Raw genomic sequence first — 17,451 nt, 5'->3', positions numbered from 1 at the left:
GCTGGTATGTGTGTGGTTGCATCTGTGTGTGTGTGTGTGTGTGTGTGTGTGTGTGTGTGTGTGTGTGTGTGTGTGTGTGTGTGTGTGTGTGTGCACACAGAGATGTGTGATGGAAAGAGTGATTAAGTCAGAGGGAATGTGTGTACGCGCACACACACGCGCACTTGTGTGTGTGCATGCACGTATGTGTAAGACACACTCACTGTAGCTTGAACTCGCTCTTCACACAACACACACATACTCTTGGCGTACTGGTGTGTCTCTGCTTGGTGCCAGAGTCGTGATTAAAACAGTGCAGACAACTACTATCTTGTGAGAAATGGAAAACACTAGCTCACACACAGCAAAGATTATAGGAAGAGGAGCAAGGAAGGCCCACAAGTTAAGCTGACAAAAGTGAGAAAATGTGAAATATTTCTGCAAAAAGTATAAAATGTCTTCACTTGGTGAAAAAAAAAAAAAAGTTTCCTTGCTGAAAGTCTGACTAACTGCAAAGCTTTGAAAATATTGACTGTAAAATTCAGGGAAGGAAGACGCCAATTTTTACTCGAACTGACTACATAATAGTCCATGCCATTAGGTACAAGCTCTAAAGCCCCTCTTCTCTTCCTCCTCTCTTCCTCCCTCAAAGACCCAACAGCCATTATTCTCCTCATCCCCCTCACCTTCTCTCTATAGCCATCCTCCCATCATGAGAAGGACACACACCACAGCAAGACACCGACTAACTCTGTTCCCTTCACCCCCCTTCTCTCTTCTCTCTCCTCTCTCCCACACAGACATCTCCCCCAATCATCTCCCTGCCCCCATCCTCACCTCTATTGCACCCAACCATCTCACCCCCCCATCCTCACCTCTATTCCACCTCACCCCCCCACATCCCCACATCTATTGCACCCAACCCCCCTTCCCCTCTATTGCACCCAACGACCCCCCCATCCTCACCTCTTTACCACCACCCACCCCCCATCCTCACCTCTATAGCACCCAACGACCCCCCATCCTCACCTCTATACCACCCCCCCATCCTCACCTCTATACCACCCCCCCATCCTCACCTCTATTCCACCCCCCCATCCTCACCTCTATTCCACCCCCCCATCCTCACCTCTATTCCACCCCCCCATCCTCACCTCTATTCCTCCCGACCGTTTCACTCTCCCCACTTCACCCTCAAGCCCTCCCTCCATCTTGCAGTACTGCAACCTGAGAGGCAGGTCTGTTCTGTGGCCACACACACACACACACACACACACACACACGTCGCTCCACGGCCTCGGCCCTTTCAGGTGGCCGGAAGGGCCCCGGTCCCCAGCCAGTCGGGGCTTGGCGGCGCTCTCAGATGGCGCATTACACACGGGGACCCCACGGAGGCCACAAAGGAGCCGCCGCACAATGGCACGGGTGAATGACGATATTCAAACCGCACTTTGAAATGGAGCAGAGCGACACGCAGGCCGCCGGAGAGGAAGAGGCGGAGAGGAGGAGACGAGGAGACGACGACCGGGGAGAGGAGTGGAGGTGAGACAGGGGTTAGAGGAGAACGTGAGAAACAGAGAGGGGAAGGGGCAGAGAGGGAGCGAAAGAAAAACATGCAGAAGACAGAAGGCAGAAGGACAAAGAAAGACAAAACATAATATGTAAGAGATAATGTATAGAACGCCGGATAATGTATAGAACGCTGCGCGTTGGGGTTCTGTTCATCCTGACCGGCGTTCTATACATTATCGCGCTTATTATACGGCTACTTGTCAAAGCGAGAGAAGAAACTTAACTCAATGTGACTTTAGCAATGACTTGGCTATCGTTTCGTGGCTTCTGCTAGAACTAGCAAAATAAATAGTTTGCCACAGTTGACAGTTGTTAGGTGTTGCCTGGCAACATGCTTAGTAGCCGAGTTTCAATGAAATTCCATTGCAACCAGCGAACGGATTTGTTGCGGATTGATATGAAAGACGTGAATTAAAAGCACAAAACCCGTTGCCATTGGCAGCGGTCATTATGCAAAAATAACTGACCGCAGAACGTTGGGGAGGCCCATTCAAAGTGAATGGGAGCTCCCTCAACATTCTAGAGAGCCGAATAATAAATACATATAAATATATATGAATATGAGGGGGTGAGAGTGGGAGAGCGTGAGAGCTTCATGAGTTAGAGTAAGAGATAGAGTGAGAGAGTGAGAGAGTGAGAGAGGGTGAGAGTGTGATTCATGAGTTAGAGTAAGAGATAAAGATGAGGGAAATACTTTTTTTGGGGGGGGGGGGGGGGCCAAATGGGGAGCCAAGATGTGGCCTATAAATCACTAGGAGTTCAGGGTCTGCGCCTTCTGCAATAAAACCAGTAATATTTCCTCTGTGACAAGCCAAAAATATGCTACAAGTCAATAATGTCAGCATTACAGCAAAACTGCATGTACAAACACGGTTCCTTGTGTAGGAAGTTTTCAATGAATGCAATGTGATGCAACATTGGGTATTTGAGGATGAATGACCGTGGCATGAGACTCATACCTGACTTTCTTGCCCATCTCCCCCAGCATCTTGACCAGCTCAGCGATGGGGTACTGGGCCTTAGCGGCACACAGACCATAACCTAGAAAAAACAAACAAATCTGTTAAAAAGGTAGAAAAACACCGTCTTACTACAGAACTAACCACAGGCTAGTTTTCACCCTGTCTCTCTCTACACCGCCGTTATGCACGTACACTGAAAAGAGTTCTGACAAACGCTGAAATACCCTGAGGACCGATGAATTTCAAAAGCACATTGGCAGAAATCAGAGAATGTGGTTTCAATACAGCAACACATGAGGGAGCTCCTCTCATTTTTAGAGCGGAGATGAAATAATTGACCTTATTTTATACCATAATAAACAAATAATGTAAAACAACTGCGACAACATCAAAGCAACAGAGGCCCTCAATGAAAATTGTTTCAATCCCCACCTATTTGCACTGCAGTCAAGAACACTCCACACAACACTACTTGAGAATCTACAGGTGGACCCAGTCAATATTTATGATCCAACACAGCCGTAAGCTGCGTTTTCCTTAAAATAAATACAATGAAAGACGTGATTATTTTACTAAGGAAGTACTCCTGTCAATGTCGCCAAAGCACCACTACAGTTTACTTCCATCTTTGGGGCGTCGTGAGGAGCACAGGGTGTCAAATTCTCCTGGACCGATCCATGTGCGTTGCAATGTGAATGTGTTTATGTGTATGGAATGTCACTTTGAAAACGTGAACTGTATTTAATTTAGGTCTGTTGCATCAACAGTCTAAGGCCTGCTTTAGATGAGGTGTTTGTTGAGGCAGTGCGAGTTGCTTTAGCAGCTCCCCGACCAACATTCACTACCCGTACATCCCCCCCCTTAATGATTTTCCACTTTTTCATATCACTTTTTTTAAAACACAAGCATTTCTCCAAAAATGAAAACAATCGGACCCAGAAAAACGGCCGGTGTTTAGTAAGGGGGGGGGGGGGGGGGGGGGGGGAAAGAGCCCTAAATGTTTCCACAGATGTCAATCAGGCAAAGTGACTGCGACTGGTCCAATTACGTGAAACGTGAAAATGAAAACAAGACTCGCCAGAGCCTCGGATTTGCACGCCGGAGTCAGGGAGCAGCCGATCAAAACACCAGGGGACCGCTTTCTGTTGTTTTTAACAGCCTGTGGCATCCTGTGCCGACCGGCTCGCGTCCGATCTGGACGGAGCCACCAGCACAGCTCAGGGTTGCCGGGAATAGACTAAAAACAAAACGAAAGATTAGCCTCGGTCAGCTAACAGCCGTGTGGCCCTGGAGTTCACCCCCCCCCCCCCCAGAGTAAGTCTTCTGCTTCCCAGTCGGTCTCTTTCCCCTGCATCCCCCCAAGGCCAAAGAGCATGGCTGGGCACAGGTCGGGAGAGAAGGGGAGAAGGACGTGTGTACGTGTGTGTACGTGTGTGTGTGTGTGCGTGTACGTGTGTGTGTGTGTGTGTGTGTGTGTGTGGGGGGGGGGGGGGGTTTGGATGCCTGGGAGGCTGTTGGACAACCATTTGTTTTAAATAAAAAGCGCAGTCTCTGTTGTGCTTGGCCCCGGCGCCTTGTTTACTCTGGAGAGTGGCTTTATTATCATTTCTCCTGTTCTGTTTCGAGCTTCAGTCCCACATCTAATCGTCCACCCACACCACCCACACCCCCCCCACCCCCGCCCGCCCGCACCATCCCAGCCTTTTCCACTGTCCTGTCGTCTCCGATGCCTTGATCCAAACCCCCCTTCCCACCCCACGCCACCCCGACCTGCCGTCGGACCATAAAACACCATTGTAAAACAGTCTGCTGTGGAGAACAAAGCGGAGCGGGAGGCTGCCACACTTGCCGGCGGCCCTGACCGAGGCCCTGGAGGCCTGCTAAGATCATTTAGGAGGAGCGGGTCAGTCCGCTCGGAGAAAAAAAAAAAAAAAAAGAAAAACAGTGAGTCATTTCGAGACGGGAGTTTGATATACAACTCAAAGCAAACAATTAGGCAACTTAACAGCCGCAGCTGGTGCTGAAGGTTAAACACGGTTTCTAAAAAAACAAAAAAATATATTAGATGTCTGTCTCTGAAGAAACCCTTCCAATACACTAAAAGCACGCAACTGGAGCGAACAAACGCCGACGAGGGAGCAAAAAGAAGGAACTTTCCAGAAGTGATAAAGCTGACATTTCACCGAGAGGCCGAGGGGGCCTGACAAGCACATGACAACAAGAAAGGGGTGGAGATGGAAGGACAAATATTACACCGCTGGGAGTCAGACGAGGCTTCAATAAACTCCTTTTTCAAAATACGCAAGCGTCTCTTTCCAAGACCACCTCGGCCTGCACGCCCACGGCCTCACTGGGGGCACGCGGAGGCCGGGGGGGTGTGGGGGGTGTTTAGAAAATTGCTTATGATGTAATGAGGTTACGCAAGGTTAACCAAACAGCCATAACATGCTGAAACATTTGTACAAGGCTCTCACAGCCCTCTGCTAAGAGGGAGAGAGCTTGCACGGCCCACCCAGACAGTGTGTGTGTGATAGAACACCTGAACCCTGAAATTGTGTGTGTGTGCGCACGTGTGTGTGTGTGTGCACGTGTGTGGGAAAGTAAGTATGCGTGTGTGTGAGTGTGTGTGTGAGTGTGTGTATGAGTGGAAGTAGGTATGCATCTGTCTGTGTGTGTGTGTGTGTGTGTGTGTGTGTGTATGAGTGGAAGTAGGTATGCATCTGTGTGTGTGTGTGTGTGTGTGTGTGTGTGTGTGTGTGTGTGTGTGTGTGTGTGTGTGTGTGTGTGTGTGTGTGTGTGTGTGTTCCTGGGGTTTACCCGGTACGATGATGATGTTCTGGGCTTCCTTGATGAGCTCCACGGACTGCTCCACGTTGACCTCGGTGTGCGTGCCAGTGATCTCCATGGGCTTGCCTGTGCCGGTGGAGGAGGTGCCGTAGCCGCCCAGGATGACGTTAGCCAGGGAGCGGTTCATGGCCTGGCTCCCCCAACAAACAAGGGCACACGAAAGGGCACAAACAAACAAAGCTGAGGGGGGAGATTCCAGACCAGAAGGGCCCATCACTGGAAAAGGGAGCAACACAACAGCCATAGCCTGCTAACCTTCTCACAGGGCTGGTCACTGGCTGCATATAAGATTACAAGATGTAGCCAGTAGTGTGATTTATGCTCAACAAACTGCAATGCACATTAACCCGTTGTGATGGGGTGTGCATGTGCTTCACATTTTCCAGCCTTTCTTTAAGTATTAAAACGCTTTCTACATCAGGTCAGAGTGAGGGTAGAAGCCAAAAACACCCACGTGGATAAAGTCATTCAGCATCATTACCACCATTATGCAAGCCTAATAAAACACAATACTGGTCAGAACATGACATGAATTACATGGGGTCTGTGTTTCACAGAGTGTGTGTGTATGTGTGTGTGTGTGTGTGTGTGTGTGTGTGTGTGTTCCTTCTTACCACACACATAATGTATGAGAGGATGGCTCCCGAGGACCCGATCAGCGCGCCCACGATGGTCAGCAGGTTGTTGTTGAGCAGGAAGCCCTCAGCGCACAGGGCCCAGCCGGAGTAGCTGTTCAGCACCGTGATGACCACGGGCATGTCCGCGCCACCAATGGCCGCCGTCAGAGTCACACCCTACAGAGGGAGCCCAACAGGACACAGGTCACTGCCATGGAGATTGGGAAATGACCCAACGAGATGGCACAGACGTAGACTGCAGTCATTTAGATCTGGTGGTGATCCACCAAGTTGAGAATTCACCATAGGATCATCCAAGTGACGATAATCTATAGGTACCAGCACAGATCACTTAAGAAATCTGTAAACAATTTACCGCATTTGTGTGCTTATTTTGCAGACATTTTGATTTTGAACAAAATATTTTGAACTTTACCTGAGGGTTTGGTCTGTCTTAGTACGGTAATCTACTGAAACTCTATACACGTGAAACAGCTTCCCATAGATCACAGATGCTGGGTGTATGGTCTGTGCCTTAAAATGAATGGGACCATGCTTGGATATACAACAGCATTGTGGGCATTGTGTGTTTTTAAACTGATCCAGTGGTAAATAGGAGAGACATCTGATCCATGAGGGAGAAGGGTGCCGTGTTCTTTTTTTTTACCCAGATTCCCTTCCAACAGGCCTGCACTGGGCATGAGGACTAGGTCAAAACACAAAGTATTCATTTCAGGCTTGTCTATGATATCATAGCAGTGCACGTCTCCAGTATGCGCTGTCCCTTGGGGAGAGGGCTTAAACAGAGCCAGCTACCACACATTATGTAATGAAACACTCAATCAAACAAACACAGGGCAACACATGAACAATATCAAATCACCTCCCCCTCCCCCCCTCCTCCCCAAATAAGCAAGAAACCAGACTTCAGGTGACTGCCATTAGCAGCCTTGGTAAACAGCCATGGGAGGAGACTGGAGACATTATTTTTCTGAACTGCTGACAACCTGCTCAAATTCCTAAAAAGCTGAAATCTGCTGCAGCTTGAAGAGGGAGCACCTCTCTCCTCTGGGCACACCAAGACAATTGAATTATTCTCGTTTACCTTTCTTCCATCATCGTACTTTGGGGAGATAAAAAGAAAGAATACTGGTTTCAGCCAAAATGTGTTTGTGTGTGTGTGTGTGTGTGTACGTTCTAGAGCCTTCTGCCCAAGTGCCCATTGCTCCTGCCGTGTGTACGAGGGAGGCCTGGCCAGCCTCTCCGCTGGGCAACAGGACGAGCCCACGGCGCGGCGAGTCGGAGACAGAACACACAGGCTCCATTAATGACCCGTGTGGTCATAAAGCAAAAGGTCCCATTTCCTCCTCTTATTAGGGGACATTAGAGGAGCACACTCATGACTTCACCCCCATCACCAGCACAGTGAACCCCAGGACAGACCAGAGCGCAGCAGCAGCAGCAGCAGCACTACCGCCCAGCACGCACAGCTGGGAGGCCTTCCCACTTCCCAGCAGCACAGCACACAGAGTTCAGACGGCAGGCGGCTACCGAAGTGGGGAGGCCAGCAGACGACTGGGCTGGACCAGGAGCACCAAACAATGCAACAACCACTGGCACACATAGTGAATCACCAAGTGGTGTCTCATTTCTCACAATAAACACTAAAACTGACAGAGCTTTGTCTGTCAAATCATACCACACTGGCCTTTCAGGACTTAACAGACTTTTGACTAATTAACCAAATGGATTCCCACCTGGATGAGCCCATGTACAATGGAGCAGGTCAGAGCATTGAGAATTCTGCTTCCTCAAAACAAGACTTCCCAACTATACGATACGTTCCAGCACCTTTAATGTTGAAATTTGCTGTCGCTTGAGCTCCCAAGAATCTGCTGCTGGGGTCTTACCATGATGGCGGAGAGTGCAGACACGCTGCCCAGGCAGGTGATGCCGGTGGTGAAGCTGGGGTCCATCAAGTAGGGGATCATGCCCCCCACGCTGCCCGCCATCAGACTGGCGTTGAGAGCGTGGCGCCCAGGGAGCATCAGTGGGGCAGAGTTCAGCACACCTGCAGGGCACACAGACATGGAGATTGGGAGATGTAGGCAGATAAGGCAGTATCTCAATATCTTAAGAGCCACAAAAAAACTACAATGACAAGAATTGGCCTGAGGGAGGAAATATTTAAGCTACACATGTGTACGATCGTTTTCAGAATAATGTGAGCAAGCTGTTCTCCATAGGTGTACCTTCAACTGAATTCTAGCCGCATCCTGCCGGATGGCGAGTTATTATGGCACTGGAAATGTTACAGTGGGGGCAAAGGAACTCAAATTCTCCTGTGCAAACAATTCCACAACTTGCGCCGAGACAAACTCACTCTCAGTCCAACCCACAGGCCCAAACCATTTGTAGTACAGATGTACGGTGATAATGTAAGCCTTATTTTTCCATTACCTCTGATATGTGCAATTGAGGAGCAAAAGAAGATAAAGTAAAACAGGGGGAGGGGGAGACGATGGTGGGAGCTGTACACAAATTGACCAGAGGAAAAGGGGGAAAAAGAAAGAAAGAAAGAAAAAGAAAAAAAAGAGGGGGAAAAGGGGGGGGGGTTGTAATCTTTTATCAAACTGCAGCTTTCCAGGTTGCCGAGCGGGAGAGAGCAGTGGGAAAAAGTACGGAGCAGATAATGTGTTCCAGCTTGCAGGAACAAGTGGAAAATGACTGGGGGGCGGAGAGACTAATTAGTGCCGAATCCTGAGAGGTTCCGCCTGGCCAAGTTCTAAACACAGGGCATGTGTGGCACTGGTGGGCCACAGAACACGACAGTGGTTCCACCATCAGTACAGAACCCAGGCAGCACCAGTAGAACACCAGAACAGACACCGCTAGATCAGTTGGGATCCGTTCCCACGTTGGGAAGGTGAGCAGGGATAAATATTTGCTTTACAGAAGTCAATGGTGAACAAATAGGTGTAGTAACTGGTACAAGTTCAATTCCAAAACAAAAAAAAATTGTCTGCAGTCTTTAAGTTAAACTGCATAAACAATAGAGTACCAAAATGTGACATTTTGTTTCTATGATGGCAGTTTTACTGGATCTAAATAAACTTTACATTCAGTGCTATCGATGTACTTTGAGACATGTGGCACCAGTTCAACCTAAAACAGTTATCAAATGAAGGCTACAGCTGTAGATATGTTTTACCTGCTAGGCAGCAACATGGCCACATAACACAAATTCCCTGTCAGGTGTAATAGTAAGAGACAAAATCAAAACATATTTCACGCCTTATCAAAATCTGGCGGCTGTTAAGGATGATATTTTTTTGCCTCAATAAAGCCAAGAAAGATCCATGAGATTAAAGATTTTAACTGCAGGCTGTGAAGTTTTATAGAGTTTTACTTGAGCAAGGGTTTCATAGTCATGAATCTGATTGCGTCGTTGTTATGAATACATGTTGTAGTCTGTGATTCCTACAGCGTGAAAAATGTGCACCAACGTCACAGAAACATAAAATTATTTAAACAGATTAAGAAAGCCTATGAAATGCTATGTTCACCACAGTGGTTGGATTGACTTGTTTAGATCCAGTGAAACGGTTACCATGGCAATGCCACGTTATGTCACACAGCACAGCGCAGCTCTGCTCACCTTGGAGTTTGCCGTAGGCCACCAAGGAGCCACTGAAGGTCACGCCGCCGATGAAGGTGCCCAGGTAGGCCACGATCTTGGTGAAGTTGGCGGCCGGGTCGGTGGCGAAGTGCGGGTACTCCACCATGTACTCGGCCACGCAGGTGAGCACGGCGGCCAGGCCCACCAGACTGTGGAAGGCGGCCACCAGCTGCGGCAGGTCTGTGATCTGGATGCGCTTGGCGATGGTCAATCCTGGGAGGCAAGGACAGAGGTGGGGGGGGGGGGGGGTATTGGTCAGAGAGAATCGGGAAGTGGGTCACAAAACAGACTACTAATTACAGTTTTGTAAGTGGTGCATGTGTGTGTGTGTTTGTGTGTTTGTGTGTGTGTGTGTGGGGGGGGGGGGGGCAGAGTGGACTGAGATGTTGAACCTTAAGGGGTTTCTCGGAGCATCTGGAACTGTGCAGCATTTTGCTCTAAAGTGCAGTGACTGGTCCGAATGGTTTCAACTACTCCCCAGCCTGTTTCCAGGAATAATTAGCCATGTAGATTAGAGCCGACTGGCTGCAGCAGGCCTCTGCCATCCCCCTGCACCGTGACTCACCGAGCTGGTGACCATTAGCACTGGGTTGAAGTCAGTGCACTTAAGTCATTTGCTTTGCTTGGGGAGAACGAGTACATACACACACACACACACTCAACCACATACAGATCCAACCCCCCCTCACACACACACACACACACACACACACACACACACACACAGAGATGCCACAGAGAGTTGTAGTTCTCTTGTAAATACATGACACAGACTCACCAGCTGTGCCACCCACTGCCATGGCTGCGCTCATCTGGGCCAGTAGCTCAGGGGAGGGCTTGAGGGCACCCAGGGTGGCAGCGATGCCCCCCGCTACACCGATCATGCCCAGAGCGTTGCCCAGGCGGGCTGTGGACTGGTTGGAGAGACCACCCAGGGCTCCGACGCAGCACAGGCCAGAGCCCAGGTACATCATCTAGAAGCAGGACACACACACACACACACACACACACACACACACACACACACACACACACACACACACACACACACACACACACACACAGTCATATGGGCACTCAAGAGCACTAAATGTAGTGGCACACAGTGGGCTTTTCATGTCTAGACACAAGACAGCCCCACGTAACTAGCGTAAATGAAGTAATACATATAATATGAGGCAGCATATTAACCGGTCAAAATGCTGGCCACTGTACAGAGAAATAATCCAGCTCAAGTCATAGTTTACAGATCAAAGGGTCACCTGCTCGATGTTGTAGCCGGTCTGGAGGGCAACTCCGTAGCCGCCCACAAACACTCCGGCGGGCAGCAGGTACAGGTAGTTGTACTCTGGGGGATCTGTGGGCCTCTTGAACATGTCCAACATCTTCTTGGTCACCAGGAAACCACCTGCACAGCACACAAATCAGCTTAAAACAAGCACTCAAAGAGAGGAGGCATTGGAAAAGGCAACCGGGCTATTTTTCCTTTTACCTCACAAAAGTAGTGCTTGACGTGACAAGAAAATTCATTTGGAATACAAATTCTTGCAATGTTTTATATTACAACACTCAAACACACACATACAACAGGAAATTCAAAAACCATTAAGTATGGCAAAGTTTAAATCAGCAGCATAGAATGCACTGCCTCATTTAACAACAGTTCTATGAAAAATGTTCCCACCATAAATTTAAGGTTAGAGCTTTGTACTCTGTACAAGACTGAATAAGCAGCAGTACCTGCTCTCCTGTTTAAAAAAAAAAAGAACAGGTAATCTATAAAATTCTTGCTCTTTTATTGGACCTAAATGGAAGAGGGCAATAGGAATTTTCCTAGCATGCGCTAGTCACAGAAAACTGTCCGGGAGAGGCGATACAGGAAAGGGAAGAGCAAGAAAACTGTCCAAACGTCTCCACTCTCAATGTTTTACGACTCGCTGGTTTGATGCCACTGCAACACACTGAGGAACAGACTTTAAAAAAACATGCTTTTAAAACTGAAATTAAACACCTGGGGTAAAATATCTACATGGAGATTTTATGTCCTTTGGAAGCAACACAAACTTAAAAGGATCTCGGAGAGTAATAAGTGGCTATTGCAGCGTGGGACAAAAAAAAAAGGGAATAGGGGCCTGGAAATGCCCAGTAATATGGCTTTAAATTACCCACGCGCCCTTTGACCGAGGACTGGGGCCCCGAGACAGCGCTTGCACCGAGATCCAACCGAGACTTTTGGACAGATTAAAGGCTGCTTGGATTTGACATGGCATTTTGGACACATGCCTGTTCCAAACTATTTTTCTCTCCTCGCCTTTTGTCCACCCGCCTTGTCATTTAATGACAATCTTGCACATCGTTTTTCAGTGAAACGTGCAACGCAACCTGATTTACAGTCTGGCGCTGGTGCTGGCACTTAAGACGGAACACGGAGAGATTTGATGTGCACTTGCTCAGGTGCGAGTGAGGGTCACCTCTTCCCATCTAAACTTAACCTGGAGGGACTACAGAGAGACAGAAAGAAAAGAGAAAGAGAGAGAAAGAGACAAGGGAGAAAGAGAGCGCGACAGAGAGAGACTCTTCTCACGAAACAAGGGGCGGTGGGGGCAGCCAGGGAGCAGACTTCTCACCTGCCACCTCTCCCCGGTCCAGGGCTAAGTCTCATTACTGACACTCACCGCGGGCGCCCTTCATGTCACAGCCCTCTTTCCATTGTGCCGGCCGCCCGGGCCACAAAGAGCGGCGTGGGGAGGGGGGGGAGGGGGACCTGTTGGTTTGTTCCAGGCACTTACCAGCAATGTTGACAGACGAGATGAAAGCAGCCAGCACAGCCAGCGTCTCAGCCGTGTTGGTGGGAGTGTAGCCGCCTCCCATGAGGGACAGGCCCCCCACAGCAGTCAGCCCTGGAGGGGAGAACACGAACACGAACACACACACACACACACACACACACGAAAATGATGGTTACACACTCATATTAACACTAATGGATATGAATGAGGTCTCACAAACCCGTTGTAAACATTCCTGCATTTCAAAACCATCAAGTAAGATGACATAACATTCAAACATGCATACACTTTGCATGTAATTCTAACATGAACAGCCTGCAGAGCATTCTTTTGTGTGCTTCTAACTACTTGGAGTATCATTTACAGAGGTGAAATTAGACAAGGGTAGAAACAAACCTAAAAACAATAACAAACTGAGAAAGTCCTACAAAAGATACAAAACCCAGCACAATAAACGGAATCAACCGAACAGTAAACTAAATGAGAACAACTTAATGACTTCCAACGCAATGCCACTGAATTAAAGTAAACCTGTAGTGTTGCCAAGGCTAGTCAATGATGTGTGTAACTGCTACAGAACATTTTAACCCCCCCTACCCCCTTTCTCTCTGGAATTCCAGCGCAGCAATTGATCGCAGACAAGGAGCAAGAGAAACTCTCGCTCACGCTACCTCGAGCGCTACAGGAAATGCAGCAGACAAACTGTAAAACTACGCACGCACAATTTCGACTGACACACATGTGCCTGCCTGACGCACACGCACGCACACACACCTTGACACGAAGACGCACAGTCACACAAGTCCACATTTATGCCAGTGGGAGGATGTTAAAACCACTTTCTGATGTTCATGAAAGCTTAGGATTTGTGACAAATGTGACAAGTGAGAGATCAAGGTGAAAGTGTCTGAAGGGTAACCTCACACAAATCTAGAGAGTTAAAAAGTTCAAGTCGTGCAAAGCAAGAGCCCTGACTGAGTCATGGAAGAACAGGATCCTTGTATCTGAAGTGAGTCCAAGGTGAATCCAAGGTGAGAGGGGACACATCCTACCAGACACCAACGCCTCTGACTAAAGACTTCCCTCTCCTGCGCCACAACTAGGAGACTCAAAGATGACATCCATTCAACAACTCCGACACACTCGTGACCTCTCCCTCCGAGCAGTTTTTATGTGGCATGACCGGTGGATGGTGATTTCACCCGTTTCAGGTAGATTAAAGGGACTCAGCCCATCACCATCACCCAGGACGAAACGCAACATCAAACAAAACTTGGCGCTTTTGTAAGGCTGTCAGTTTTTTTTTTTCACCGTCGTTTGCCGACTTTCTCTCCTCCTCTTCCTCTCTTCAGAGTAAGAAATTCCTAATAAGTGGCCTAACGTCTCATTCACGTTGATTTGTGCTTTATTACGCTTGGCTTGCGGGCCCAGAGAATTCCAGCGCCCACAAGTGTTTCCAACGCCGTGTGCGAAGAAATTACAAAGAAAAAGAAAAAAGAAAAAGCGTTGGAAGTGTGAGGTATTGGAGACGGGGGGGAAAAAACAAAAGAAGAATGAAGGAATGACTAGGAGCAGGGATCCTAAGGAGCACTAAAGCCTTCAGTCAGGAAGTGTGCAGGAGGTCCTTCGAGCTAATTGTCGTTGCTAGTGGATGCCCCTTGTAGTCTCATTCGAAACTTTTACAATGTAGCCAACATGAACAGGCCTTTAATGTGGACCACCGCAGACTTGTTAAAAGACGATTAAACCTTTCCTGGACCCGCATCGTGCTGGGGGAGGAAAAGGGGGCGCGAGCTAGTAGCAGAAGGAAGCGGAGGACCTCACCCCTCCAACCACCTACCCCAACCCCGGCCTTCTCCTTGGGCTGTGGGAGACATCCTCAACCACATGAGGGGGAGCCGCCTGGGAGCCACACCACACAAACCAAACTAATGAAGACGGCAAGTTCCTGCACCAGGGGTGGCCGACCAGAGAGGATTAAATTCAACACAGCAGGAGTGTGTGTGTGTGTGTGTGTGTGTGTGTGTGTGTGTGTGTGTGTGTGGCGGGGGGGGGGGGGTTGGTAATGAGGTTCTCCTTGATTTAACACATTACTTGCTATTTATAGTTCCATTAATGCCAAGCCATCATCAACGGGATTTGGGAGGTTTCCCTTATTTAACCTGGCACCGTAGAGTGGAGGAGTAAAATAAAAAAAATCAAATAAGTGAAGGAGCCACCCTCAAATCCTTAAACAGTTCAACTTGGAGAACGGACTTTCTTGACTACGGAAAACCCTCTTCCGTTACAGGAGACGACCAAGATCCAGCCGTCCACAGAGGAGGAACCGCACCAGAGTTGTGTTTATGTGCTGCAGTGCGCCAGGTCTCGTGTGCTTACCAGAGATGGCGTTCGTGACCGACATGAGCGGGGAGTGCAGAGCTGAGGTGACGCCCCAAACGGTGTGGTATCCCACAATTCCTGCCAGGCCGAAGGTGGTCACGATCTGTGTGAAGGCAGCGTTGGGGGCGCAGAGGCCAAGGCCAAGTATTGTTCCCAGTCCTGAAAAACACACACGCACAAACAAACAAATTAAAACAAAGTGTTTCCCAGTGCAATTTGTTTTAATTGTTTACCCATCAGTCAAACAAGGGGATGAGTAGACATTTAACCTATAAAGGTGCATTCTAAACATATAACAAACCCCCTGTTTGGAAACCTTGAACCACAAACAGAAGCTCAAGTGGATTTGAGAAAAAAGAAAAAAAAAAAGCCCCAGACATTTACTGATGAAGTCGTCAGTTCCCTCTGCCACTCCCTCTGCTGTTGCCGCCACCGTTGATTAAAAGCCATCAGTCTTCAGGCGCGGGCCATCTTTGAACTTGGCTCTAACTCACGCCGGCGCGCTACAAAGGCCACCCATAAAAGCGGCCGGAGGTGAGGGGTCAACACGGAGGTGCGAAACAGACGGTAGCCCAGGTGAGAACCGCAGAGGCCCGACGTGTGAGGGGCCCACCCCACTAAACCCTCCCTCCCACCGGGGGCAACCTCAACCGCCACGAAGCCAAGGCGAGGGAGAGAGAACGCGGGCTTCGTGGCATGTGGGAAAAGAAAGAAAAAAAGAAAAGAAAAAAAAAAAAAAAATTCACCCATTACAGGCAGAGCCAGCTGGGGGGGTTGGGGTTAAAACATCCCACTCCACCACCCTCTTTTATTATTCCCAGTTTCCTGGCATTCGGAGCACGGAGGAGAAGAGGGGTGGTGGGGGTGGGAACGGGGGCGGGGGGGGGGTGCAGGCGGCGCGCCAATTAGGTGACCAATTCTGATTTTCAAAGGGCCTCGGCACTGGTCATACAGATAGGCGTCTGATGAGGTGGTGGTGGGGGGGGGTGAAGGAGGAACGCCGTTGGGTCGGTACCTTCTCAGACAGATACTGTATGCCCAAAAAAAAAAAAAAAAAAAGCATGAAAGGGCAGGAAGATGAATTTGCATGTTTGTTTATCCCAGGGTGTTTATTTATGTGCGTGGTGCATTTGCGGCTTGTCTGGATGAGTGAAGTGTGCGCTTTGATCTAAGGCCAGAGCTGCCTCACACACACACGCGCGCACACACGCACTCCTGCCATGTCTGTAACCAATAGAATTCATTTGTGCGTATTTTTCTCTGCGAGGCTTTTAAGTTTAATGGAGACTGGAGCAGCACTCGGAGGAGGCAGGAAAATAAAAACACATTGGGGAAGATTGCGGAGCAAGAAAAGAGGGGAGATGGCTGGAGCGGTGACCTGGAGAGCGACATTTAATTCATCGGAGGGGGGAAGGGCCATAAAAGAAAACATTAATGGCCGACGTTAAACCCAGTGACTGGCCTATTAACCCAGGTCAGAGCGGAGACCACCCCAAAAAAGGCCATGACAAACCCGACAGCATTGTTTCTGCCTAATGACAGACAAATGTTTCTCAGCATCATCAGTGCCAACACAACCCCCCCGTGGCTTAAGGAAAAACTTACAAGGCGAGGCAATGGTAATGTAAACACAAGCCCTGGCCACTGGCACTTTTGAGGTGAACATGTATGCAATGTGTTGCAAAAGCTCCCACGTGGGATCTGTGTTCACACATCGCTCATGGAAACCCTGAACCAGAGCGATGTAGACTGGTGCCTCTTAAATCTAGACCGTACGGCTTTCATCAAAAAACTATCTGGTAGTCAAGAATGGTGCTGATGGGGGTGGGGGGGGGGGATCTACCAGCTTCATTTCAATCAGCGTACTATAGGACTGAAGGAGTAGATGCTATCATTTTAAGATTAAAAAAAAAAAAGAAAGAAAGAGGTAAACTGGCAAAGATCCTGAAAGGTCCATGCTATCGTAAGTTATGTTGTAACTTGTCATGTTGTAAAAATCGGAGCAAAAACTCAAACTGAAGCTTTCAATTCCATCTGAAGAACCCAGGTCACAAAAATAAGAGTCACCTTAAAGGGGGTAAGAATGGGTTAAGAGCAATGAAATGAGAAGATGCGAGGAAGACAAGGAAAAAACAAAGAGGGCAAGAGGTCGGTTCTTCACCTCCAGAGTAGGCGCCAACGGTGGAGAGTTTGGCTGCGAAGGGGGAGACGGTGGCAGCCTTCTCGGCCTGCAGCTCCTGGTTGCTCTTGGGCTTGGGTGGGGCGGCCACGGGCACGTTGTTGGGCTGCGGTGCTGGGAAAAGCACTTTTCCATCCTGCGCATGCATGGGGAGAGAGGAGAGGAGAGGAGACCAGAGGCGGCCACAGGCTCAGAAGAATGCAACAACCACGGCCATGGTCCAGCATGCAGGCTACCAGTCCACATGAGTGTGGGTGGAGGGGTGGGGGTGGGTGGGGATTGGTGTGGGTGGGAAATGGTGACTGGGGAAGGATTCACATGGATTTAGCCATTAAACCATAATACTGTACACCAATAAAACCGTAATACCAGCAATACAGATAAAAACATAACACATTTCGTTGTTCTGACCAACTTCAAATTCTCTATTAGGAAGACTATTCAC

At 48.8% G+C, this 17,451-nt stretch overlaps 1 protein-coding gene across 1 annotated transcript in view; it reads right to left on the bottom strand.

Annotated features, from left to right (window-relative positions):
* Positions 1 to 17,451, bottom strand: part of nnt (nicotinamide nucleotide transhydrogenase) — a 37,172-nt gene that overhangs the window by 7,828 nt on the left and 11,893 nt on the right. The window contains exons 10-19 of the mRNA XM_062553890.1: positions 16,989 to 17,142; positions 14,825 to 14,986; positions 12,446 to 12,556; positions 10,919 to 11,064; positions 10,435 to 10,630; positions 9,636 to 9,869; positions 7,888 to 8,048; positions 5,975 to 6,154; positions 5,331 to 5,490; positions 2,511 to 2,592 (exon numbers count right to left, since the gene is read on the bottom strand). Coding sequence (XP_062409874.1) covers positions 2,511 to 2,592; positions 5,331 to 5,490; positions 5,975 to 6,154; positions 7,888 to 8,048; positions 9,636 to 9,869; positions 10,435 to 10,630; positions 10,919 to 11,064; positions 12,446 to 12,556; positions 14,825 to 14,986; positions 16,989 to 17,142 — 1,586 coding nt within the window. The remainder of the gene's footprint in view (positions 1 to 2,510; positions 2,593 to 5,330; positions 5,491 to 5,974; positions 6,155 to 7,887; positions 8,049 to 9,635; positions 9,870 to 10,434; positions 10,631 to 10,918; positions 11,065 to 12,445; positions 12,557 to 14,824; positions 14,987 to 16,988; positions 17,143 to 17,451) is intronic.

This window comes from Sardina pilchardus, chromosome 14 (genome assembly GCF_963854185.1).
Source record: "Sardina pilchardus chromosome 14, fSarPil1.1, whole genome shotgun sequence".
Lineage (NCBI taxonomy): Eukaryota > Metazoa > Chordata > Actinopteri > Clupeiformes > Clupeidae > Sardina > Sardina pilchardus.
This window is presented reverse-complemented; position numbering and strand designations above follow the sequence as displayed.